The 26,930-nt window shown below is 50.2% G+C and overlaps 2 protein-coding genes across 2 annotated transcripts in view; one reads left to right on the top strand and one right to left on the bottom strand.

The window, feature by feature from the left end:
- Positions 1-20,064, top strand: part of Atp6v0d1 (ATPase H+ transporting V0 subunit d1) — a 42,067-nt gene extending 22,003 nt beyond the window's left edge. Inside the window, exons 2-8 of the mRNA XM_021169723.2 lie at positions 5,270-5,441; positions 13,547-13,725; positions 15,304-15,383; positions 18,827-18,904; positions 19,029-19,205; positions 19,294-19,371; positions 19,464-20,064. Of these exons, the coding sequence (XP_021025382.1) occupies positions 5,270-5,441; positions 13,547-13,725; positions 15,304-15,383; positions 18,827-18,904; positions 19,029-19,205; positions 19,294-19,371; positions 19,464-19,625 (926 nt within the window). The 3' untranslated portion in view covers positions 19,626-20,064. The remainder of the gene's footprint in view (positions 1-5,269; positions 5,442-13,546; positions 13,726-15,303; positions 15,384-18,826; positions 18,905-19,028; positions 19,206-19,293; positions 19,372-19,463) is intronic.
- A 484-nt stretch (positions 20,065-20,548) lies between these two features.
- On the bottom strand, positions 20,549-25,819 carry Hsd11b2 (hydroxysteroid 11-beta dehydrogenase 2). The gene is made up of 5 exons (XM_021170843.1): positions 25,440-25,819; positions 22,160-22,372; positions 21,857-22,042; positions 21,631-21,768; positions 20,549-21,472 (listed from the first exon to the last, which is right to left on the bottom strand). The coding sequence occupies exons 1-5, from the start codon at positions 25,702-25,704 to the stop codon at positions 21,114-21,116; spliced, it is 1,161 nt and encodes a 386-aa protein (XP_021026502.1). The 5' UTR covers positions 25,705-25,819; the 3' UTR covers positions 20,549-21,113.
- Between the last annotated feature and the right edge of the window lie 1,111 nt (positions 25,820-26,930).

The raw sequence follows: 26,930 nt of genomic DNA, 5'->3' as shown, positions 1-26,930 counted from the left end.
TTGGTTTTTAGGGTGGGGGTGTGTCTTCCTGTTCAGTCTTCCTAGCCTGGCCTGAGGAAACCTCCAATTCAGGGCTGGCTTTTTAGTAAGGTCTCCTATGGACTTCCTGGAGCATTTGCTGGGATGATAGGAAGGTGACTGTTAAGTCAGAGAGTCGTCGAGTCGAGGGCTAAAGCAGTGTGAGGGCTGAGAGTCCGAGACCATGGGCTTTTGGGAGAAACAGAGCTGTAGCTCCAGGGCCACAGAGCCTCGAAGAGGGGTGTTAGTGACATATTGGAGTTGTGTGACTTCATTCTGAGCTTGGTGTGGAAAATGACTTGGAAACTGAGGAGTAGAATAGGATGCCTTTCCGGCACTGGGAGTTGGAGGTCATGTCTCAGAACATCTGAGACAGGAACTTAGGAAGCATAGGTGGTTTGGGGTGGTTCTGGAGGTGTGCTGGGGAGGAGCCCCAGGGCTTGAACAAGACTAGATACTGAATTAATCTGTCTCCTCTGAGCTAGGGTTTAACCTCACACACTAAAGCAAGACTTTCCTGATCGCAGCAGCATCTTCTTCAATTTGAGAATCAGCCTTTGAGGAAGTCTTTTACTGTCAGACATCCCAAACTGTCCAGACACTTGGCACTGGGCCACTGATAGAATTTGGGGTAGACAGCTGGGCTTGTGGGTAGACCAGTCTTGTCCCCAGAGTCTACTGTAACTAGAATACAGCTCATACCTCAAACCAGTCATGCCTGGTCCTCTCAAGGACTATCACTGATGCTGTTAGGCTGCTGAGCCCAGGTCCCATAGCAAACCTAGCCCCTTTTGTCCTCGGGTGCCCTTGAGGGGCTGGGCTAGGGCCGGGTGGCTAAGTCTCCCACTAAGCATCTATAAGTTCCAGACCTCTCCTAATGCTTGGATTCTATTCCCAGTCACATCCCCTCCTCCACAACCTTCAGAAATAGCAGGAAGCTGAGGAGAGAGAATTCTAACCCAGCTTGTCCTAGCCCTGGCCAGGCCTGTCTGAAGGGCTTAGGGTTGCCAGCCACTGTTTCTGGGCGCCAGGTTTCTCCAGCAGGGTCAGAACTGGTTTAGAAGCCCTGTGTGGTCCCCTCGTGGGCGAGCTAAGGAATCAGCTTGTCTCCCTCCCTCCAGTTGCCTTGGCTGGCAGGCTGTCCCTTTTCCCTTGGTCACAGGGAAATGTGGGTCTTAGCCAGAGAAAGTGGTCTGGAACTGGCCCTTTGACATTGTCTCTGGGGGCTTTTAAAAATGAGTTTCCTGGTAAGGCAGACTCTTCCAGCCTTGGGCAGGATTCTCAGTAGAGTCTCCCGGGTTTGCTCTGCTCTGACAAACTCCAGCAGAAACCACCCAGCCGCCTGCATTCCAGCAGTGCTCAGAGCCGTGGCTTCTCCTGATGCAGTGTCAGCAGAATGCAGCAATGGAAGCACAGGGGTGTCTGCTCTGAAGCCTGTGTGAAGTGCCAGGGGTGGGGCTGTACAAAGGAGCATTCTAGCTTTGTTCTGCTCAACCCCAAGCATATTTTTCTAGCTTTTTTAGTAATGGTTGATATCAAAAGTGATGCTAGTGGGATTTGTCACTGAGTCATGATAGTGTGGGCCTTTGCCTACTATTGACAAGTGGGCAGTGAGCGTCCAGGTGGTCTGCAAGCCAGTGGTCAACTCTTCTGGCTTTAAAGGCTGTTTGGACAGCTGGTTCTATACCTAAAAGGTCTGCTCTACCAATGTGTTCAAGGAGGCTCAGAACAAAAGAGAGCGGAGGTGGGGACTGACAGAGTCCCACCAGGCCTGCCTGATATCCTAGTCTCTCCATACTCTTGACTGTGAGACTCTGGACAAGGTTCTGGCTTTTATTGATAAGCCTTTGAAATTGACATGTCTGAGAGGTCCAGCACAAAGATTGCTTCTGGCATGGGAAGGAGACCATTTCATAGCCTGTGTATGTCCAGGCCTTCTGAGGTGAAAACTCTCACTGGAGTACCAGGATTTGATGAAGACTATCTGGTTGTTAAAGAGAAAGTATTTGGCAGTTGGGGAAGTTGCTGAGCTAGTCTTCTGAGAGAGAAGTTTTGTGATGCAAGGCAAAGTCTGGGATAGAGGAAGTGTCATGCTGCTGGAGAGCTTATCTTCAGGATCCCCAGTGGGAGGTGACAGCTTGCCTTGGGAATCTTCCCAGAGCATGTGCCAGGGCTTAGAAGGACAGAGTGTGCAGAGGCCTGGATCCTCAATGCTTTAGGAATGAAGGATCAGGGGATCCAGTAGGGTAGTGGGCTTGCTACCCTGGGAACTGATGGGGCCAGTGACAGGAGGCACTCCAGTCAGAGGACTGAGGTTTACCCTGGAGCCTTCCTGTGCCTGTCTTGATCTCTAGGGAGCTGAAGAGGAAGTCTTTTGACTTGAAGAGAATTTTAGGCTGACTGCTATGACTGCATGGATAAACAGACAGTTTGGCCTAGCTGCTGTCAGCTCTAGAACTTCTTGTAGTAAATGTTTGGGAACTTGGTGGCCCTGGACCAAAACCCCTTGCTCATGTTGGTCCCTCAGGCCCCAGTAGCAACATGTTTGCTGGGAGATACAAATATATAAATCAGGGCACGACTATGACATGGTAAATGAAGTCTGCTTCATTTCAGTACTTATTAGGTGGGATAGCTCATTTTTAACCATTTGTTTCATACCCACAAAAACCATTTCAGAGGCATTAATAATCTTTCTTTTTCCTTTTTTCTTTTTGAAAGTCAAGTGAAGCCAAAGTTTATTTAAGAGGACAATTTTATAAGAGTTTCAAAGAAAAACCCCAGGGCAAGCAAGTTGTAAATCTCAGTAGCTGCCTGGAGGAGGAGAATGGAAAAGGAAAAACAGCCATGCAGTTTGAGTTAAACCATTGTGGAGGTCAGCCATGTGGCAGCATATAGAGCTCCATGGTGGGAAATGGGGCATTAGAGGAGTGAAGCCCAGTATGTTAAGAAAAATATGCTTAAATAAGGGAGGAGAAAAGAAGAAAGTTATGCTTCTCAAAGTAATTCAGAAAAGCTGGCAGACTTAGGAAGCAGCATGGCTGTAAGAAACTACTAGACACGTGTTCTAAGATAAAGTATTGTCCAGTCTGTACCTCACCCCCTAGTTCTGTTTTTCTTTTCTTTATCAAGACAGGGTCTTATAGCCTAAGCTGGCCTTGAGCAACTGAACTACTTCTGCCTCCAAATGCTGATATTATAGGTATGTGTCATCACACCTGGGTTTGTACAGTGTTAGGGAATGAACCCAGGACTTCGTATATGCTAGGTAAGCTTTCTGCCAGCTGACCTAAAACCTCTCTTCCATGTTTCTTTTTAAAAGATTGTGCACTTGTCTAGTCTCAAGGTTATTACAGTGTGGAGGTAGAAATGCAGGCAATAGACTGTTATAGCAATAGCTATCAATATAATTAGATTTTTTTCCTTGCAAATCCATCTGAATTACTACAATAATCCAAGCATTTCTGAGTTGAATACCTCCTGTTACCCATGCCTTACTCTCAAAGTAGCCAGATTGGGAGAATAAGAAAGAACAGAACCCCTTATCAGAGTGATTGCAGATTCCCTGGGTTAGAGACATTGGAAGATGTGCACATATCACTAAAAGCCAGGTGGCTTCTTTTAACTTGCTTTGCCTTCTCTTTTTTATCATCTTTAGGGTGGTCATGGGAGAAAAGTAGATGAAAGTGGCCAAGTTAGCACGAACACATTGGATGCTCCTCAAGCTAAGGTGCACCCTATTAGTGCCTAGGAGCCACAGATGATATAAATTCTGTTTATCACTAGCCCCCCCCCCCCAGGGCATATAGGTGGAAAGTATCTATTCCATCGTGTTTATACACGTTCCCCACATTCAGCAACATGCGCTATTCCATCTCCTTTTACATACTTGACTGCAAGTTGAGCATTCTTCATTATGGTGGTTGTTCATTTGTTTGGGTTGAGACAGGGTCTGGTTATGTTGTTTTGGCTGGTCTGGAACTGCCTGTGTAGAACTGGCTGGCTTGAACCCACAGACATCCTCCTGCTTCTGCCTTCTGAGTACTGGGATTGAAGTTGTATGCCTCAGTGCCACACACTGCTGAGGCATTCTTCATGTGATAGAGTATGAGGGGCATCAGAGAGGTGCCTGCAGTCTGTGGACGAGTTCTGTTGTACCTTTCATCCTCTCTGAGCAGCTCCAGCTGCTATCACCCTCTGGGCCTCAAGAACACCTGGGGCATCCTTCATCTCCTTCCTACCGGTCACTGGCTTTAGTATTTCCTTTGTGACCATAGTGGCCCTCATATAATAACGCAGGAGTAATTTTCCAGCCATCATCACTTACCTTCTCCTGTTTTTTTTTTTCATTTATTCTATGTTGTGGCCCGCCTGCAGTCTGCAACACGAACGGTTTAACTGAGAATGGCAGTTTGAGCTGAAAAGAGAGGAAGCTAGACGGGGCGGAAGAAAGAATGGGGCCAAGACGATTCTATGTTTAAGGCCCCCCTTTACTAATTCCAACATTCAGTTATAAAGGAAGGGGAGGGATCCCACTTTCCTTCATGCTTCCTGGGCCCCACCCTTTGCTGCAGTCCAACCCAGCATGGCCTTTTCTGCTCAACCATATCTTTGTGCTGATTCTCTCATCTACCTCCAGCAGCTTTGGATATTTCTTTTCTTTTCTTTCTTTTTTCCTTTTTTTCTTTTTCTTTTTGTTTATTTGGTTTGGTTTAGTTTGGACTTTTGAGACAGGGCTTCTCTGTGCAGCTCTGGCTGTCCTAGAATCCACTTTGTAGACTAGGATGGCCTTGAACTCCCAGATCCACCTGCGTGTGCCACCACTGCCTGGCAGAATTTTTTTTTTTTAATGTGCCTCATGTCTGAATATTTTGCTCTTCCAATTTTAATGTGCTGGAAAGTAGAGCCCATGTTATAATTTCTTCCAAGTCAGGATCTCAAAGTCCACAGATTATAAATGACACCTTATGTTGAGGTTTCCCAGCCTCATCACTTTGGTGGACAGTTATTCTTCTTGTGTTTGTACTCTGGGACCTGGAATGCTGACTTCTGTTCCTAGGGTCTGGGTCATCTGGGCCTTAGTCTGGCTACTTTGTAAATTGGCACTGAGCTATTAGGGAGATGAAGTCAGGCAGCAGCAGGATGCACCTTCACGGGAGGAGCAGGGCTTAGAATTGGCTAGAGATGGAAACTTAGGGCAACCGGTAAGGTTCAGAAAGCCTAGCCCTTACCGTCTTCCCTTGGGTTTCAGACTTGAAGCTGCACCTGCAGAGTACAGATTATGGCAACTTCCTGGCCAATGAAGCGTCACCTCTGACGGTGTCAGTCATCGATGACAAGCTCAAAGAGAAGATGGTAGTAGAGTTCCGCCACATGAGAAACCATGCTTATGAGCCGCTCGCCAGCTTCCTGGACTTCATTACGTGAGTGAGCGCACAGTGCTGGGCAAGGTAGTTCTATGCCTGCAGACGTTGGCACCAGAATGGCCTCGGTCAGCAGCTCTTGTGCTTCTGTCAGGTGACCAGATGGCAGCACTGCCAGGCCAGCTGTTGTTAAAGAATGTCTTTAAAGTCTTCTCAAGTGGTATAACTAGAATGGTCATTCAACAACTCTGGACTCTAGGTCACAGCCTTTAAGTGCTGTTACCAGTTTCTTTTCCTGTCTCTCGTTGTTGTGGAGGTGTTAGAGTTGCAAAAGCTGGGAGAATTGGCACTCCCCTATTTACTTATTCTACAGCACCTACATCAAACACTCATTAGGTTTCCCCTACTCCCCTCATGGTAGAGTCAAGGTCTGGGTGTAGACAGGGCTCTGGAGATCCTGGGATGAGCCATACAGTTCTTCTGCCCCTACCTAGGCTGAGCATCACTGGACTGTCTCAACCCACTAGTACTCAAATAATGACATGGAGACTTACTACTGTTTATAAATGATTAGGCCTGATATCTAGGCTTGTTCTCAACTACCTCATATAACTTAATAGCCCATTTATTCTAGGCTACTTTCTGCTGTGTGGCCCATTACCTCTGTGCCTCTGACTCTTTCCCAGAGTCCTCATCTCTCCTGAATGTCCCACCTGTCCTCTCCTGCCTTGCTACAGGCTGTTCAGTTCTTTATTAAACCAATTAGAAGAGGCAGTTGAGAAAGGACAGAGACACACCTTCATACAGTGTACAAAAAGATTATCCCAACAGCTGAGGGCTGTTCTTCAAGTGCTCTGACAGGTCAGAAAGCTAGGGGATGGACTTGAGTTGGGGGAGGCCGAATGCCTTGCTGTTCTTCCCAAGAGCTAAGGGGAGTAGGTTGTTTATTAATAATAACCCTTGGTTGCTCCAGGCTTCCCCATTGTGTAACCCTTGGATGGAACTCTTAGAGAAGCTATACACCAAGCTCTTAGAGACGCTAAACAGAGAAGACCCTAGACTTGAGGGCTAGAACAGGCTATTTCAACTAGACCTGTGTGTCTGGAACCCTAAAAGGTAAAGAAATTGGCTCTGAAGGAATGACTTAGAAGTCCTGAGTCAGAGCCCAGGTGGCAGCCTCATGCAAGTGGTGAGCAGAAGTATGACCATTGGCTAGCCTCTGAGTGTATTGTTAGATGTATCCCAGCATTATTCTGAATATCTTGTTTTTCCCTTCCCTAGCCTCTTGTTTGGGACCAGACACATCACTTCACTTGTCTTTTCAGAGACAGGGTATGTGGCTGTCTAGCCCATCTCCTCCTTTCAGCCAAGAACAGTCACTTGCATAAAATTCATCTCTTCAAATGGGGTATTTAGGCAGAGGGCTCCAACCTCAGTTCTAACAGGCTGGGACACTTGAAAGGCACAGAGTACTCCAATAAGTTGGAAAGCAAGCCTTCTCCTGGCTGTAGATCTTTTTCTTCAGGTCCTCTTTGCTGCAGAATCCTAAATAGGTTCATGATCAAACTGTCTTTCTCCTCATCAAGGTATGCCAACATGAACCTAGTGGGACAGGACAGATAGAGTGTATTATATACTGATGCTTTGTGTGTGTGTCACACATCATTCTACCATCTGTCACCTAATCCCTAGCCTGGGCCTGCGTATCCTCTACCCCACAGCCAGAGCCAAGGACCTACCAGGAAACTAAATTTATTGCCATAGCTCAGCCTTCACCTTCAGCTTGTTTGCACAAAGCTTCTCCAGCTTCCTGGTTAATGTTCTGGTCTTGCCAGCCAGGCTGGCTGGATGAAGCTTGACCCCATGCCAGTGGTCAGAGAGTAGATGTTACCCATCTTGCTGCCAACTTGCCCACCTGCCTATGCATCTACCCTGGCCTGTTTCAGGAACTGGAGAGGGCTCTGAGAGTGACTGAGACAGAGCAGCTGCCAGCTCTCTGCTGGAGGTTAGCTCCAAGCACCACGTGTGCTTAAAGATGATGTGCAGCCAAGTGTTATCCTGTGGCAAACTTTCTGAATCTACCACTTCCTGGCCTCTTCCAATCATGGGTGATTGTGGCTTATAGCCTTTCCTTCTACCACCACCCAGGATGTCACGTGTTGACCAGTCTGAGCCTGTGGCTGCTTGTCCTTGACCCCTTCATCTGCAATGTCTCCTTCTCTACTCTCCACACACACACCCCAGCCCCCAACTGATGACTGCTTTGTCACCACCTAGAACTACTACACTCCTGACATTGCTCAATCAGGTAACAACCATCCTCCACCCACAGCCTTCAGGCTCTCCAGCCCACTCTGAGTCCCTTGTAGGACATGGGATCTAGATTCAGCAGGGTATCGGGCCTTGTTTCCTTCCTTGCTCTTCCTCTGTCTTCATTTCCTTACCTCTGTAGCTGATGTTTTCTGGTCTATCATTTGAGATCTCTTCTGCCAGCATCTGTAACTCTCTTGGCTTCCCAGCTCATGGTCCCACCCTACTGGCAGCCCCCCAGCCCTGGAGGAATCCCAGAGCCTCCAGCCTGGAGTTGTCCTTCCTCCACCTCCACTTCTGGGAGCAGAGCTGGGGAAGCCAGCAATTGGCAGGGTGTGTGGGAGGGAATGTCGTTCATACTAATAGACGTACATGCTCACCTACTCAGCCTCAGCTTGTTTCTGCCCAGCAGCTTCTTGCTGTCCCTACTCAGCACCCTGCAGCTCCCATCATGAGTAGGATGACCCCTCCCCATCCTAAGCATCAGTCCTCTCCTTCCTGTAGCCTCTTCATCTCTGTGCAGATGGCCCACCTACTCCTCTACGGAGTCATCAGAAGCAAGTACACCTTCCAATACTGCATCTGCATCCCGCCCCGAGTCCATTCCACCTTCCTTTCCCTGAGATGCTTCTGCCCAACATTCTGAATCTCTTCACCCTTACCTGGACCCTGAGTGGCCACTCCTCTTTACTTCTGTGTTGTCATGTTCCCTTTTAAGTGCTTCTAGTACCACACCTACATCTCTAAGATCATTAACCACCCTTAAAGCTCATTTTATGGGGCCTATTTTTCTCATTCCTCATCTTTTTTTCTCACCTCCTCTATCTCTCAAGCCTGCAGTCATTTCCCAGAAGTTTTGTCACTCCATAACAAGGCCCTGGCTATGGTCACTCTTGGCCTTCATTTGGCCAAGGTCTCTAGGATTGGACATTGGTTGTATCCAGCCCTCAGCAGTTTCTTCTCTCATGATATCTGACTAAATTTAACTCCTATTTCTTTAGCTGCTCTATATTTCAGTGCCCTGTCAGACTATTCAAATGTGAATAGAATTTTGGAAAGAGTTGAGTGAAGTTTTCATTTGAACCCTATACTGGGGCTGGGGTGGGGCTCCCTCAGCCTGGGGACTCATGACCATGTCCTGGGACAAAGTTTCCTTCCAGGTGTCCACTTCTACTGATGGTCATTCTCCCAGATAGTACAGGTTAAACCACACAATTTCTGCTAGCGGACACGTAGGCTACAGGTAATTGTTATACACCAGGGATGGCCCTTGCTAGAGACCTGCTTCATTTAAAAACAATGGCACTTAGGGGCCACCTGAAGATGTCACAGAGACCAAGTTGACCCTTCTACATGACTGCTTTCCTTAAGGAATGACTACTGGCTGAGAAGAAAGGTGTTTAAAGCCAGGCATAGTGGCGGGCACGCCTTTAATCCCAGCACTCAGGAGGCAGGGGCAGGCACATTTCTGGGTTAGAGCCAGCTTGGTCTACAAAGTGAGTTCCAGGACAGCCAGGGCTATACAGAGAAACCCCATCTCAAAAAACCAAAAAAGAAAGAAAGAAAGAAAGAAAGAAAGAAAGAAAGAAAGAAAGAAAGAAAGAAAGAAAGAAAGAAAGGTGTTTGAGGGAAGAACTAATAAGGATGGGACTCTAGACTGAAAAAACTTTGGCTGAGTTCAGAGCCAGGCCAGGAGGCACTACACAGATGCAGAGTGAGTGGTGCTGAGGGACAGACAGTGACAACAGGGGTGGTTGTGTGCCTGCCACAGAGCAGGCAGTCTGCATGAAGTAGACTCTCAGCGTATAGTTTTAGGTGACCTACTCAACATCACAGTCCTAACACATTTAATATGCTGCTAAACTGAGGGCTGTTACCAGGCCTAACTTGCCCTGTAACTTGGGATAGAACCTGTGTTCAGGGTTCTTCAGCCATGGAGGATACTTTTACTTGGCCCATTTCATGGTATTTTCTCACAGGAGTACCCCCTAACCTTGGAAGAGACGTTGGGAAAGTTGTTTGTAGAAGGGTCAACTTGGTCTCTGGGACATCTTCAGGTGACCCCTAAGTGCCATTGTTTTTAAATGAAGCAGGTCTCTAGCAAGGGCCATCCCTGGTGTATAACAATTACCTGTAGCCTACGTGTCCGCTAGCAGAAATTGTGTGGTTTAACCTGTACTATCTGGGAGAATGACCATCAGTGGAAGTGGACACCTGGAAGGAACCTTTGTCCCAGGACATGGCCTCAAGTGTCTAGTGGGTCCCCAAAGCATCTCTTACCTCCTAAGTGAGGCCATGTTGCCCTCACGTTGGCCCTTCATTGTCCTAGAGTGGTCACTGGGTTTCCTCAGGCCTTCTTATCCTGACTGTTCCCAATGAGGCTCTCTGGCTGCTGTGGGTTGTTTCCTTATTGCTCTTTAGGATGGAAAGGAAGCCAGCACTGACCCTGTTCTTTCTGGCTTAGGAAGAAGCATGACTGTGAGGGACCCTTCAGGATTCCAAAGGCTCAGATCAAGTAGGATAACTCAGCTGGGCCTTTGAGGAAGGTCAGGATTTTAATGAGGAGATGGTCAGAGCCTCACTAACTCTTCTGTAGTCCACATCTCATTCATTCTGGTTGCAAAGGGGAACTTGAGGCTTAAGGGGTAATGTGCTAAATAAAAAAGGTCATATCAGAGGCTTCTGTTCATTTTCAGCCCTGGGTGGGGCTCCTTGGAATTAGATGTAGTTTAGTACAGATAATGTCACTAGCAACAAATGAGGCTCCTTGGTGGGGGCTGCAGATAGGCCAGTTGGCACAAGTACCTGGTTATACACAGCCTGCCAGCCCAAGTGCAGAAAAGCTATGTTGCTCCAGCAGGTGGCACCAAAGGGCACAGTGGAGGGACAGGGTCGGCTAGGGACTCTAAAGGTTTCTTGAAGGAAGTAGCTTCCTAAACTGTAGCCTGAAACTTCTCCCACTCCAAGCTATTTGGAGGCACAGGGCAAGGGAGGGCCTTAGGGCAGAGGATTATAGACTGCTCTATCCCCTTCCCCCCCCACCCCCCCCCTCCAAAAAGGCCTCTTTGGCCTGGCAGGCAGTGGGCCATCCACTCCCCAGCTGTCTTCCTCTGGAGGGAGATGCTGACCAGCTGGAACTTCATTCTCTCTTTTGAGGCCAAATGAGGGGAGACATGGCAAAGCAGCTTTCTGGGGGCAGGGAGGCAATTTCTGAAGACTAGGCAGAGAGGAGGAAGGTTTCCTGTTTGCTGAAGGTAGGAAGGCATATGGCTGGGTCTTATCTCTGCCAGGCCTGTCCTGCCTTCCATCTCCCAGGAAAGATGATCTTGAGCCTTGCTGTACAGGAAGGGAAAGCAGGGGCCTCCACTGAAGCAATCTTAGAGTTGGCCCCGGGGAGGGAAGTACTCAGCCTGGCACAAGATACAGGCTGGCCTGGCCTGTGTAGAAGGAGGAGTTAGAAGGGGCTGAGTGCTGTGATTGTGAGTGGCCCTAACTTGGCCCAGCATTTTTCTCTGTACTCAACTAAGGTTTATAGCAAGGAGAGGTTTGGGGAAGCTAGAAGGGAGGGGAGAGCTACTACTGACTTCTGCATACAGTGTCAGAGCTGAACCATGAACTACAGCTGGTTTCCTCTACTCACTTGAGGTATAGCAGTGAAGTCAGGTGGCAGAATTTCCCTACAGGGCTTTCTTCTGAGTCTGGGCCAGGGCTCTTAGAAGTACTCAGACAGTCTTATTCCAGTCTTGTCCCTAGCCTAAACAGATAAACAGAGACCCTGGGTTGTGGGCACAAGGGGGAAGGAAAAGGTTAGACTAAGGAAACTGGGGTTGTGGGGTCTCTCTGAGAAGACAGAGGTGGGAGTTTAGAACTAAAACATAAAGCTTTGGCTAAAGGTAGCCATAGGTGTTTTATCTGTTGTGGCAGTAAGGTCACATAGGATCACTTGAATAATGTAAGTTCCAGAGATATGCTGTTGTTCTTCAGCATATCAAAAGGGGATATGAGGGGAAAAGGCATTCTTATCTCTGGGGTGAGGTCTCTCTGGATGTCTTAGGAAGACATTCGTTTTAGTATGGCTGGACTGGGTGCAAGTTAACTGCGAGTTCTGTGGGGTCAAGGACAAGAGGCTAGCCATATGTGCCTTTTGGCTTGCAATTACAGACAGATCTTGCTTGAGACCCTTGTTTTTGGAAGGTGAGGTGTGACTCTTCTCAGTGTATATCCTGTAATGAACCATCCAGATTGGGTATGGAAAGAGATCAGCTGCCTAGCCCCAGGCCCAGGAGACTAGAGGTTATAATGGCATTGAATTGAGTGGGAGCTGTGTTCATCAAGCACAAGGAGTATGGGTTAGGCTGAGACAAAACTCAGGTATTTTGAGGGGCTTATAGGAGTACCACAGTGACTGGTACTCTGGGCCACCACCTTTTTTCTTTTATTCCTTTGGTACTGAGCCCCACCTCCTACCAAGGCCTTTCCTTGGTAAAGTCTCAGGCTTAGGTACAGGGATTTGTTACAGGGATAGAGCCTAGCTCTGGATCTCCCAGAAACAGAACACGAACTATGTCCAGGGCCAGATTAACAGTAGCCTCCATTTTTAGTCCTTACCCTTCCAAGGCCCAGCTTGGCCTTTAAGGACATTCTCCACCTCCTCTATACTCATAGTTTACTACTTGTAACAGGATGGATAATAGTTGGGACTACCCGGGTCCTCCTCTTCTTTATACCTTCCCTTTCCCCTACTACCTCATCCCCATAGGTGAGTGCACAAAAACGTTCTGCCCCAGCTCCTCTTTGGCTCTGCTTTTCAGTTGGAGACAAGTCGTCTTAGTGGTACCTTGCCAAGTCTTAACTAGGCAGCCCCACCCTCCCCAGCTCCACAGCCCCCTCTGCTGTCCATGGTGCACAGAGCATCCCATTGCAGGGCAAGCCTACGAGACTAAGCCTAGAACTGACTTGAATCAGACCTGCTTCTGTATCTTATTCAGGTCCTCCTGAGTAATTGCTTGAACTGGCTCTAAAGAGTAGTGTATTTTTTTGTGTTCACAGTGGGGCTCTGCAGTCTGCCTGACTCTGTCCTTTATTCTAGAAGGGGCCTTTATGACTCTTCTCTGGCCCTTCTTGGAGAAGCCTTTTCCCAGCCTGTTCCTTAGTCTTTCTCTTCTCCTACTCTGGACTCCCAACTCCCATGGAGCCAGAGTGGCCCTGATAATATTGTGGTTTCTTATTTTCATCCCACTATGACTCCATAGTATTTGAGGTAAAGTTGGAACCCTCTGCCTGACCTGAGCTCAGTCTTCAGGCAGCCTTCTGCTGACAGCACTGCCTTGCCTACAGCTGTGCCCTCCCTTTCCCTCTGCCAGTCTTGACAATACTCAGTTCCTCAGACCAATCCAGTCTCACTCAGTGTGTGCCCCCAGGCCTCTGCATACTGTTCCCTCTATCCAGAACACACTTTCATCTCCCAGTCCTTTTATCTGTCAAGCTCCTGACTGCACCTGCCCCTGGGATGGGTTATGTGCCTCACCTGCATGTGCCCATGCTGTCTGTGTACTGTTCACACTATAGGCTATTTACTTGTGTTCCAGTCATTTATGGGGCATGAATCTACCATCCTGTTAAAGGAAAAGCTATATTTATCCGATGTTCTGTTATTGGGGGTTGGGGTTCATGGTGGTAGTGGTGGCAGGAGTCTGTATGGGGAAGGGTAGTCTCTCTGGAGCCTGTTTACAGCATCCACAAGCCAGCACTCACTCTTAGGAATTGTGTGAGCAAGAATGTGAGCAAAGTTGGGGGCCAGTCCTCCCCACTCCTCTACCCTAACAGTCTGCCCTGTTGTTGTCTGCTTCTCACAGTTATAGCTACATGATTGACAACGTGATCCTGCTAATCACAGGCACACTGCACCAGCGTTCAATAGCTGAACTTGTGCCGAAGTGCCATCCGCTAGGCAGCTTTGAGCAGATGGAGGCTGTGAACATCGCACAGACACCTGCAGAGCTCTACAATGCCATTCTGGTGGACACACCCCTGGGTGAGCCTCTGTGGTGGAAAGAGCAGCTAGGCAGTGGTCTTAGCATCAGAGCCTCAGTGTGGGTTTTATGGATTGTAAGAGGTGGGGCAGCCCTAAAGCAGGAGACTGTGCTGCAGCTGACCTTGCTCCCTCAGTTTCCTGTTCTCATTGTTTCCCATCCCTCTTTCTTTACTCTCCCATTGCTTTTCCTAGGCAGACCAGCAACCCAAAGGGCAGACTGAGACTATCTAACTTTGGAAAGAATGTGGGTTTTTGGGATTCAGAGGGAGGCTGAATGAACTTATGGAGAAGAGCAAGGAGCTTATGTCCCTTGGAGTCCTGAGGGGTCTGGCAGACTGTAGCCTTAATCAGGGCTATAATAATGGCTGGCTTCTTATGAGACAGAAAACAAAAGCAAAAAGCTTCATTTGACTCCACTGAGCAGGTCCCAGGGGTCAGGTCAGATGGTGTCCAGCAGGATGCCTAGAATGCTGGAGAGAAGGCATGAGTATCATAACTAGCTAGTATCCTTATAGCCACAATCTAAACCCTGGGGAACTATTCCAGGAAGCCACCAGAGTTGAATCAGAAGGTCCTAAGATGAGAAGTGCCAGCCATATCTACTCACCTAGTTTGCCTTTGATTGTCCCTGTAACTCTGAGCTAGTTCTGGGCTGTATGTGGCTTCTGCAGTTTCATCTTTAAAGGAAGGACATTGGCTACATCTTCAGGCCCTCCCTGGGATTCTATCCTAGCCTCTCCTCCTGCAGTGGATTTCTAACTACTCCAATCTTAGCTTGCTCTTCTCCATAAACTCATTCTTATGTAAAGAAGAAGAGGGCTGGAGAGATGGCTCAGCAGTTAAGAGCACTGACTGCTCTTCCTCAGAGATCCTGAGTTCAATTCTCAGCAACCACATGGTGGCTTACAACCACCTGTAATGGGATCTGATGTCCTATTCTGATGTGTTTGATAACAGCAACAGTGTACCCATTTGGGTACATGAAATAAATAAATAAATCTTAAAAAAAAAAAAAAAAAAAAGGAGCCAGGCACTGGTGGCACACACCTTTAATCCCAGCACTCAGGAGGCAGAGGCAGGCAGATTTCTGAGTTCGAGGCCAGCCTGGTCTACAGAGTGAGTACCAAGACAGCCAAGGCTACACAGAGAAACCCTGTCTCAAAAAACCAAAAGTAAAAGAGGAGGAGGAGGAGGCTAGTTTCCCATGTGCAGGCTCTAGGCCTTCATAGGGTATACATAGCAGTGGTTTCCAGTCCTCAAATTGATAGCTGCCTTTGGAGAAGGGAAATCTCATGGCCTCTTATGCAAGCCTGTCTTTGGCATGGTCTAAACTTGGGTCTGCCCCAGCAGTGATTAGATCATGTTATGGCTGGCCGCCTCCTTTATAAATCAATTTTAGGAGCAAAGAAGCAGGAAAAGCTCAGGTCAGCACACACAGCCCAGAGAATTGCTTCTCCTACTTCCAAGGCAGTAGCTCAGGCTGGATTGGGGGTCTCCATCCAGTACTTAGCTTAGCTTAGTGCGCCCTCTCACTGAGGCTGCTGTCCTGCTCTTTACATCCTTGTCTTCCCTTCCCAGCGGCTTTTTTCCAGGACTGCATCTCAGAGCAGGACCTTGATGAGATGAACATCGAGATAATCCGAAATACGCTTTACAAGGTAGTGTTTTTGAGAAGCAGTGAGGGTGGGTGGGGTGGGTGGGGTTGACTTGTCAGTGGGTGGGTGGGGGTGTGACAGAAGGTAATTTACCAGCATGCACCTGTACCAAGCTCCTTTCTGGGGGCTTAGCCTCTCACTCTCAGGTTCCTGGGATGGTTTCAAGGTTTCCAAGGTGTCTACAGCAGGCTGGAGTAGCTGGTGCTCTGACACTTGGCCTGTCAGAGCTGGCTACTGGACAGCCACTCATGTAGCATCCAGGAGTGTCATGGACCACCACCCAGGTCATTGCCCTCAAACCTATGCCACATGAACTCTTGCCAGCCAAGACAGGCACCTAGGCAAAGGCAGTGATATATGCTTAGTTAGGTGGGGAAAGATCCAGCCAGGCACAGCCAGTTTATTATGACCCTTTCAGGTTCCCAGACCATGAACCAATGCCATGTATCTCACTATCTTCAGCCTTTATTCACCTTTTGCTTCCTATTAGACTATGGCATAGACTGGCTCGTCCAAGGAAAGAGAGTGGGCTTGGAATTCTCAGTTTGTACAGTCATTATGGAGATTAAAAGGTAGCTACCAGTTACGGACATTTGGGAAAGACTGGGTTCAGTTTGTGGTGTGATTCTAAGCTATGATGCCAAAATTCCCGGAAGACTAATTTAGTCAGGAACATAGATCAGCAATAGGCAAACCTTGAAGAGAAGCCGGGGATGGCACTGGCTCAGGGACCCGAGGACATCTGTCTATCCAGTCTCCACTGGGGGGGGGGGGGTGTTGAGGTGTGTGTCTTCTGCCCTGATTGTAGCTGGCTGGTGGACATCTGGCTCAGCCTGAGTGCAGACCTAGTCTTTGTGTGCGTCGTGTGTCAGCATACAGCTAGGATCTGCAGGTAGATGATAGAAGCTATGATAGCATAGGCAGAAGGAAGGCAAGGAGCATGAGCCAGGCCACACGGCAAGGGGTTTACTGTGAAAGTGCAGGTTTCTCATGGACAGTGGGGAGGAGATCCAAGGGAAGACACATACACCGAGTGAGCCGCGTCACCCGGACCTTGAATGTATCGGCAAGAGTTTGAACTTCAGCTGGGAGTGGTGGTGCGTACTTCAGAATGCTAGGACAACTTGAGCAAGAAGATTTTTGCTAAGTTCAAGATTAGCTTAGTATATATAGTGAGTTGCAGGTCAGCCATGTCTCCATAGTAAGAGTCTCTCAAGAAAAGGTAAGCCAGACATAGTGACTTTCAGTCCAGTGCTTGGAAGACAGAGGCAAGCAGATCTCTGTGAATTTGAGTCTATGTAGTAAGTTTTGGGACAGCCAGGGTTACATAGTGAGACCCTGTCACAAAACAAACAACAACAATAACGAAAACTGTAACTTTGGGCTGACAACATTGCTCAGGAAATGAAAATGCTTAACTGCCAACGTGGACAAGCTGAGTTTGATGTCTGGGACCCACGTGGTGGAAGGAGAGAACTGATCCCACTAGCTGTCTTCTTACCTTTGCACACACATGCACAGGACAAAATAAGTAAAGTGTGAAAAACTGAAATGAACTTTAGGCTGTGCGTCTAAGGTCTTCTAATAGAGCATATCTTAGAAGGCCCTCTGTGACTGTAGGGTGGAAGGCAGATTATTGGTCAAGGGTAAGGTAATATGCAAACGTGTGCACACGTGTACACACACACACACAAATCTTATAGTGCTCCCACCCACTCACTTGGCCTATTGACAGATTCCTTGCTCCAGACAGGATGAGGGGCGTGGCTATACCCCTAGCCTTACCCACACCCTCTCTGGGCCTGACTGGTTTTAGCTGGAGTCACTGACAAGGACTGGCCAGAAACCAGCTCATAAAAACTGACCCACCACTGTGGGTCTCATGCCAAGGCTGCCTGCCTGTCAGGCAATGTCCCAGCCCAGTGGCCACAGATGGGAGATTAGGTGGACCCTCATCCATCTGGCAAGTGAATTGTAGGCAGCTGGTGCAACAAACACGGGCTGGCAGACTCCAGGGGACAGGGTGGGGTTGCAGAGGTGACCTTGGTACCTGAGTCTTGCCAGTTTCTTTGCTGCTATAGCCTCTAGAGGAAAGTGTGAACCTTAATCCTAGGGTCAGCTTCTCTGGAGATCAAGCAAGCAGGTAGGTAACAGGGAATGGAACCTCAAACTGGCTAGTAGTTTCCCCCCCAGATAGGAACTATAGGCTCCACTAGGGTAGGTCCTAAGATTTTTAGCATAACCAGCTTGGCTAGCCACAAACAAGGCCACAGAGGACTGACTCCTGGAGGGGCTGTGAAGTACCACCGAGGTGGGAGATGGGAGCCATTTCTGCCTATAGAATGGCTTTTGATCCTCTGTGCTGGACTCTGTTGTTGCTTTCCTGGCTGTTTCTTATTGCTTACTTAATAGTAACTTTGATTCCTGTGAGCTCAGCGATCAACTGCAGGTTCTCTCCTGAGCCCATGTTGTTTAGTGTCACTGTGGCTTGTGGCGCTCTGGGAATCATCAGCTTATCTGAGTTTGAATGCACATCCTATGGGTCCCAGCCAGCTTGGATGGCTCACTCGGATGTGGAAAGCTTTCTACAGCCTCCCAATCTCAATTCAGAATAGTCCCCAACATAGAGACCCGAGTCCCTGTGGTCATGCTACATGTGGGGCCTTAGGTGGGGTCTGAGTCAAGTTTCATGCAAAAATGTTCCCCATGGAGTCTGCAAGACCTTGATGGGGGGACAGGTATTGGAAAGAAACCTCTGTGTGACCTTGCAAATGAGAGTTAGGGAAGACCTTGTATGTGAGCTGACCTGTCCTTTCCCCACGTCCAGCAGATCAAATTTGCCTCGACAGAATTACTTGTTTCCACTGGCAGCCCATGTACCCATTAGTGACTGTGAGGCTGCTGTTCGCATAGGTGATAACCATCCTTCAGCAGGAACTGACCTGATAATTTGGGGACTGTCTGAGGGTGAGAGGGGTAGTGCTGAGTAGTGCTCTGCAAGGAGGGTGGATGCAAGGGAGCGTGTAGGAGTTGAGTCTGGACCTTTGTGAACTCCAAGGATAACTTCCCTCATTAGCCCTTGGACACCTGGTTTTCTGAGGCTGGGGAAGGGGAAGTTTCTGAAGACAGGAAAGGAAGGCAAAGCACTAGGAAGAAGACAGAGCCCCTAAGCCTGGCTACAGAAAGGGGTGGGACTATGTATCCTCAAGCAGAGAGTGGGCCAGATAGCTGGGTTTTCTCACGCAGCTAGAATGTACCAAGCTACTGCTCCTTGGATGATTAACTGTTGAAATTAGTAGATGTTCGGTAGAGGGGAAGTTGGCATAGAATGAGCTGGCCCATCCCTGCCATGAAAGGTTTTGAGAGGGGAGATCAGCTGACTGGGTTTCTAACCAGTCTCCCAGCACTGCAATCCTGGCTCTAAGCAAGCACTGTCCTCTCTACAGGCCTACCTGGAGTCCTTCTACAAGTTCTGTACTCTGTTGGGTGGGACCACAGCTGATGCCATGTGTCCTATCCTAGAGGTGAGTGCCTCCCCACTTCTCTGCCTTTTGTTCCCATTGAGCCTTGCTAGGAGGAACTCTGCCAATTGACTAGTGTGGTCTCCCTCGTCTTCCCTCTCTCCTCACCTATGCACTGGCCCTGCAGTTTGAAGCAGATCGCCGCGCTTTCATCATCACCATCAACTCTTTCGGCACAGAGCTGTCCAAGGAGGACCGTGCCAAGCTCTTCCCGCACTGTGGCCGGCTCTACCCTGAGGGCTTGGCTCAGCTGGCGAGAGCTGATGACTATGAACAGGTCAAGAATGTAGCTGATTACTACCCGGTGAGTGCCCCAGCTGACAAGATTAGGTGGCCATGTGGGCAGCCCAGCACCCAGCACTCATACCTGTGTTCTTCCCGTTCCCGGCCAGGAATACAAACTGCTTTTTGAGGGTGCAGGTAGCAATCCTGGAGACAAGACCCTGGAGGACCGATTCTTTGAACATGAGGTGAGAACAGGGTCTTGTGGAGCCGACCCTGTATAGGGAAGGTTGTGGCTTAGGCCACAGCGCCTGTGCATCACACCTGTGTTTGTCCACAGGTGAAGCTAAACAAGCTGGCCTTCCTGAACCAGTTCCATTTTGGTGTCTTTTATGCCTTTGTGAAGCTTAAGGAACAGGAATGTCGCAACATCGTGTGGATTGCTGAGTGCATTGCCCAGCGCCATCGCGCCAAGATCGACAACTACATCCCCATCTTTTAGCATTCTAACTTAAGGTTCCCAAGTGCACTGTGTGTGTCTGTGTGCTGTGGTGAAGCCCAGGGCTCACTTGTCTGACCTGGTGAGGTGTAGCATTGTCCTGGGTTTGTTTGCCCAGCTTCCGTGACCCCCTCTGGGACTACTCTTAGGCCTAAAAAGGGGTTAGGCACCTCTCCCCTGATCAAGAATGGACCAAGATCCCCTCCAGAGCAGAGAGGCCCCCAGCCCTATGTTTACAGCCACTGACATGTCTAAGAAACGTGTGTGACTTTCATGTCCCTCCTTAACCTAAGGACCCCTGGGACAGTGTCCATAGGTCATCCCCAGAACCTGTGGGAAGAGTAGAGAATATGTATTCTTGGGGTATTGGGAAAGCAGCTTTGTAGCCTTCTCCCTCCGCTCTGCCCCTCTGAGACAATAAAATTGCCCTCTTTAAAAACCCTGCTGTCTGTCTGCTCCCTCCTTTGTGTCCTCGTACCTTTCCTCAACTCTCAACTTCATTCATTACTATACCTTGATGAGTCTCTCCTGCAGTCAGCAGCCACAGGGCCAGGGAAGTTCCTGGAGGATGGCTCTTTCTGCTGGGAGCTCAGATAGGAAGATAGGCTGGGGTGAGGGTTGTTAGAGAATAGTTATATCTTGTCTCTAGAAGTCCCACACTTCCCTAACTGCTTCACTAAGCCCTGTAACTCCCTGAAATTAGCCATTACCTTTATCTCAGTATGCAGAAACCCAGACCTAGGGACAAGATTTGCTTGAGGTCAGCAGATATGTACCACGGAGTGTCTGGGGAACATCCTCAGCTCCCCGGATGAGTCCCTAGATCTCCCAAGAAGTACCCAGTCTCTGTCATATCTGTCATATCGCCACACCCTGTCACCCAGGCAACCAGGCAGTCACCTCCTCCAAACACTGTATCTCTCCCATTCTAGTAGAAATAAACTGTATCTTTATTTTAAAATGCCAACAACCAGGCAAGTACAACATGCAGCTTCCGTGTGGCTGGGGGCCAGTGATTGAGGACCTAAATCTTGAGCCAGTCAAGAGGCAGTTGGGATTTACTCTGGACTTGCAGCACTGAGACTGTGGGTTCCAAAAGAATTCTGAGGAGGTCCCCACCTGCCTAATCATTCTAAAGTCAGCACAGAAATGGTCTGTAGAGTCCTATCAAAGGCTACAGCCAAAATCTTACACTAAACTCTCCATCTGGGTTTTCCAAGCTGCAGTGTAGAGCATTGTGCCTGGTAGGGTATGTGTGGGCTCAAGAAGCAGAGGAGAGGTCCAGAGGCTCACTAGCAGACTTCCTGGGCTGGACGAGGCATCAGCAATAGAGGCTGGGCTGGGCTTAACACAGACTCTAGGGTAAGGCTGAGGGGTCTATAATGGGCAGGGGAGAGGGCCAAGGGCTCAAGAAGCCCGTCCTGCTAAAACACCTAGGTTTGTGGCTCACAGAGCTGCCACTGGGGAAGGGTTTAGATTCTGGGGTGTGTCTTAAGCAGGAGCAGGGCCAGGTTGGCCGGGCCTCAGTGCTTGGGGCAGAAGGTGATTGATAAAGAAGTTCTGTAGGAAGCAGCGTCGAATGCCCTCTGGCAGGTAGTGGTGGATGAAATACATGAGCCCCAGGCCACGGCCTGGGTAGTAGCGGCTTCGTGGCTGAGCTGCCAGCAATGCATCGATGATGGCATCTACAACTGGGCTAAGGTCAGGCACTGCCATTCTGAGTGAATTCAGGAACTGCCCATGCACGTGCTCAATGTAGTCTTCACCATAGGCCTGGAGCAACTCTCTAGGCATGTTGGCCAGCAGCACTTGCTTGCGTTTCTCCCAGAGGGTCACATTAGTCACTGCATCTGAGGAAGGGGTGACAAGGTCAGGAGGCAGCAGCCAGAAGAGCCCAAAGGCCATTAATCTATTTAATGTAAACAACGCCTGTAAACCAAGCCACACTCTATCCTCAGACCACATGTCCCTGCCGCATGGGTGTCCCACCCCAAACCTGAACCCTCACCTGTCTTGAAGCAGCCAGGCTTGATAATGCTGACCTTGATACCCCAGGGAAGCAGTTCACAGCCGAATGTGTCCATAAGCAGTGCTATTGCTGCCTTGGAGGTGCCGTAGGCTGCCAAGCAGGGGTACGGCATGTCTCCTGTGGATTGCACGGGGATGCTCAGCCTCAGCCTGGGATTCCTCAAATCATTCTTCACCACTTTGTCTCTGAGTGGAAGAGAACTTACCTGCTGGGCTGCCAACGGTCACAATACGTCCCCTTGAGTGACGCAGGAGTGGCAGGAGGCCCTTGGTCAGCTCAAGTGCACCAAAGAAGTTTACCTCCATGCACTTGCGGAAAGTTGCCACTGGAGACAGTTCCACATCAGCCACTACGATATTGAGGCCAGCGTTGTTAACCAGACCCCACAGTCCTGGAGGCATAAAAGCAGGAGGGAAGGTTCAGGTGAGCCTGACAGCAAACATGCAATCCCTTCTTCCCTTGTACCCACCCAGCCCTGCCCACCCCTAATGGAGACACATCTGCTGACCAGTGCTGGCCGTGTGGGTCTTGGTGATTTCTAGAACACGGCTGATGTCCTCTGCCTTGGTCAGGTCCATCTGCAGCAGCTTCAGGCGAGGGGAACAGAGGGTACGCAGTTCTAGGGCACCAGGGCTATTCAAATCCAACACTGTGGCCAGCACCGTGAAGCCCATGGCATCCAGTTTCTTAGCTGTCTCCTTGCCAAAACCAGTGTCACAACCTAGCCAGGGTAGGAGAGTCAGTGGATTCCCAGCCCAAGACAATGGGAGGAATCTAGCCTCCGGGACACTCAGCCCTCCCTTCTTCCTTACAAATGTATGTTATAAGTTGGCCCTCCTGACTAAGCCCTGAGCATCAGTTCTGTGACAGCTGTCATCTATCTGGTTCCCTATAGCTATCCCATCAAATGCGATTGATAAACCTTACTTTCTAGAAGAAACAGACCCACTCTGGTCCCAACTTGTCTCATGAATCTATCATCAGCCTAAGTCAGAGGGATATTTTAAAAAAATGACAGTATTACCCTGCTGCTGACAAGTCCCAAAGGCTTTTTGCTTCCCCAGGATTCTATGGGCCTTAGAATAAAACCCAGATGCCATCAACCTGGCCGTACTCAACCTGAGTACTTCTGCAGCCTCAGTTGCTCCTACTATTGTTCCAGACTCAACTTGGAGCCCGTTCCCAACTCCCCCTTGATCTCTGCCCTTGGAATTCCAATCATTGACTTCGGACGTATGTATACATTTGCTGAGCCCCAGTCATTGACTTTGGACGTATGTATACATTTGCTGAGCCCCAGTCCACTTTTCCTCTCAGGCCAGGAACCATGCATGGTAAGTGAAGAAAACAGACCTGCATTGGAATCCCTTCCCACACCACTAAGTGTGACCCAAGGTCAGTGACTACCCATGGAGTCTTCATTTTCTTGCCCTTGGTATGCAGAGATAAGAACCACCAGGCAAGGCCCCAGTGTGGGGGTCCCTGGTACTGATAAGCCCTTGCTTCCTTGATGGTTTCCATGCTGATCCTGGCTCTGTGGGTGGCCAGTGAGAGGATGAGGAGGGCCAGTGGGGGAGGGGAGTCTGTGGAGCTGCCAGCCCCGAGGTCCTGCTGTGCAGAAAAGCTGCTTTGCAGCCCAGCTTCCCCACTCCTGGACAAACAGCACCCCTCCTCGTCTCAGCCCCTCCCCCCTGAGCTGAGAAGAGAACAAAGCTGGTTGGGGGCTGCAAACGGGGCTTTGTGTAGCTGGGGCCTGCTAGTCTGTGTTGAGGGGTCCTTCCCAAGCAAATCTGACTGGGGGAAGGGAGTGTGTGTGCACACACATGCACTCTTGCTTCTGCTTCCTTTTGGAGGAGACAGAACTTTACTAAAAGCCTCCCAGAAACTCAGCTCTGGGGTCCCAACCGACACATCTTACCCTCTTGCTCACCTGTAAACCTGCCTGCATTTTCACACACAAGCTTGACCCCTCTCTCCCTTCAGCACGAAGACACATACATATGCATGCACACAAGGTACCAAGCCACACAGCCCAGACATGACAGCATGGCTGAGCTTGTGGCCTAGGTTTGGCAAACAATTCTTGGGCATTCTTGGGGAGGGATGAGTGTAGGCAGAAGGCACAGTGTTCTTGGCAGGTGGGGCAAGACCCAGTCACTTAAGTGCTCTTGCTGCTTGGTGGTGACTCGGAAAACCCCAGAGTTTTCAGGCATCAGGAAGCTAGACGCCAACTTCCAGTGCTTACACGGGAGTAGGCTGGGGCCAAATCCTCTTCTCCCAAACACTGAGCGTTGCAGAGATGGAAGGAGCCCGGGGCACAGAAAGCATCCTTCTTCTCACCTCTTGCTCAGGCTCAAGACTAGACCAGTAGGCAGACCTGAGGTGAGATCTCAGGATGTCCCAGCTGTATCAGTAGAACCTGAAGTGGCATAGGACCTGGTGAAAGCAGCTCACACAGGACAGGAAGAGATCTGTTCCATGTTTGAAGGCAGAGCCTATAGCCGAGTCCCTGCTTCATTTCAAGAGAATTCAGTAGCTTTCCTTCCTCAGGCTCCTGAAATGGGGCGGGGGTGGGGGGGTCCCCGTGGCTTCACACTCACTCTGCAAGTCTCTTCCATCTCACCTGAGTCCTACTCAACCTCCACCCTCTCTTCCGAAGCCATATCACCTTAGTGCAATCTGGTTTCTCACCTGACATTTGAGTCTCCTCCCAAGGAAACTTCACATCCCTAACCCCCCCCCTGCCCCCAGCCAGACTGGTTATTGACTGTCCCCTTCCCAAACCGTGCTTATTTCTTTCTGTCTTAAACCTTTGTCTCACGCCCTTTCTAGGATCCAAGACACCTTTCAGATTCCACCTGTCACTACCCAACTTCCTCCAAGATCCAGTTCAAGGATTTCCTCCTAAATTCTCCTGGCCCTATCCCTATCCTATCATGCAGACCACCCATAAAGGACCAAGACCTCCAAGAAGCCATGGTGGTTGGGGGAGAAACAGAGCTGCCCCTCCCCCCATGCAATGGACCAATGCCCCCTGGCCTTCCTCCCCCTCCCCATTTCCTGCTGGGTCTGCAGCCCCCCTCCCCTCCCCTTCCCTCCTGATGACAGATTTATTCCCTGCTCCAGACAAAGAAAGCACAGGCAGGCACTAGAGACACCTGAGTCCAGCTCTCCGAGGACCCTTTCCTGGGCACCCAGGGCTGGGCAGGATGAGGTGTTAGGTGTAGACTGCAGACGGCTGCAGTTTTGGCAGTGGGTAGCTGGATCTAAGAAGCAGCTACTCTCCAGCTGCTGTGAACTCAGGCGGTTCTGAACTCCAAGGATTCCAGCCAGAGGAGGTCGGGGAGCAGAGCTCACCATCTAAGCACTCTGCCCCCAGAGAAAAGCAGATACTGTGTTCTAGTGATGTGGGGGATGTCAGGCAGAGTTCAAGAGATGGCATTATCCCCGTCTCGGGTCTTCTGAAGTCCCCTAAAGTACGGTCTTCTGCTCCACACCTATCTCTTAAGAAGGAGCTCAGTATAAACTAAGTTTCTCCTCTTTCAGTCACTAGTTTCCTTTGAGCACCTGCCCACTCTCTACTTTCTCACCAATAATCCTTGCAGCCGCAGGTAGTTAACCCAGACTTGGTGAGGTGCCCGGAGCTTCCTGCTTGGCTCACTTTCTTGCATTTAGAGAAGGACTCTTACATCTGAACTGCGGAGTTCCCCTTGATGGCGCCCAAGGGAAACCCTCTAGGTGTGCGGTCCCGCCCTCCAGCCTGGAGTCCCTGCGCTCTGCACACTCACCGGTGATGAGCACCGCGCGAGTGGCCACCGGCAGGCGAGGAGGGCGCGCTAGGCGGGACAACGCGATCCAGCCAGCACCAGCCAGCACCACGAGTGCCGCCGGCGGGGGCAGCAGGCGCTGGCACAGCCAGTCGAGAGCGGCCAGCAGGGCCAGCGCCGCCAACAGCGGGCGGCCCAGACGCAGGTCTGAGCGCAGCAGCTGCAGCAGCGCGCGGGCAGCCACCAGCAGCCAGGCGCCGCCCGACGGCCAAGGCCAGCGCTCCATGACTTCGGGGCCGGGCTGGGGCGGGGCGGGGGCCTGGTTGGGGAGCGCCGAGAGGGACTCGAGGCTAGGACACGGAATGCAGAGGAACACCGGCCTGGGGTGGGAGGGATACTCGCTTTCTTTGCGGGGTCCTCGGACCCAGCTTATAAAGCGCCCTGGGGGCGGGGTTGGGGCGGTGCGAAGGCGGGGCTAGGGTGGGGCTTTCCTCCACTTCTATCTCAACACCCCACGCCAGGCAGGTGCCCCCCTCCCCGCCCAGCCCCCCTGTCTAGATCCGTTTTCGAAGAAGCCGGAACAAAGTCCCCAAGTTGCATGAGGCGGAGCCGTCAGTCGCCAGCTTCGCCCGGGAAAGGGCCAGTCTGCCCAGCCCTGTGCCTTGCATCTCATTCACTCCTGTGCGCCTATTGGCACGCCAAGGACTCTAAGCCTCCGCGCTCAGGTGTGCACACCCTGCTCACGCTTCCTCAGGGATACTTACACACACATACCACCAACATCAGCACCACCACCACCACCAACTTTCATTCAAGTATTCCACATTGCTGTCTCTGTGACTGCCATGACTTCCAGAACACTGCATGGAACCAGCCAGAGTCTGCTGCCAGCCACACCAGCCCCCGCACGCAGTGCCAGGCATGGCCTTAGGTCCCTGGTACACACGCCCAAATGTGCACTCTCACCTGGGTAGTTCTCAGCTACAGCTAGGAGAGAAGGGGGAGGTTCTGTTTCACTTCATTTTCTTCCATGGTCTAGAACTGGGGATGGAGGGAGAGGGAGAGGGAGAAGGAGAGGTAGAGGGAGGAGGAGGAGGAGGACAGAGACATACATACAGAGAGACAGAGACACACAGAGAAAGACAGAGATAGAAAGATCAATGAAGGCATCAAGGTCTCCTTTTTCTTTAGCTTCACCTACCCCCTCCCCAGGAACCAGTTAATGGGAAGACCTGGGAGAAGGGTCAGGACAGGGTGGTCCCTGATCTGCTACACTGAGTCCCCAGGGAATGAATTAAGTAGTGTGTGGGTGCATTTCCCTCCCTGTGTGTATGAAGGTCCTTGTTTGTGTGTGGCCTGGCACCCTGCGCCACCCCCGTGTCTGGCACCCTGTGCCTAACATGCATGCCAGAGCTCTGGCAGGCACTGGGGGTTAAGTGCAGAGAGAGGAGCAAAGCCGAGCTGTGGAGATACCTACGTCTGTGAACCCCCAGACCTCCCCCCCCCCCCCCC

This window comes from Mus caroli, chromosome 8 (genome assembly GCF_900094665.2).
Source record: "Mus caroli chromosome 8, CAROLI_EIJ_v1.1, whole genome shotgun sequence".
Lineage (NCBI taxonomy): Eukaryota > Metazoa > Chordata > Mammalia > Rodentia > Muridae > Mus > Mus caroli.
This window is presented reverse-complemented; position numbering and strand designations above follow the sequence as displayed.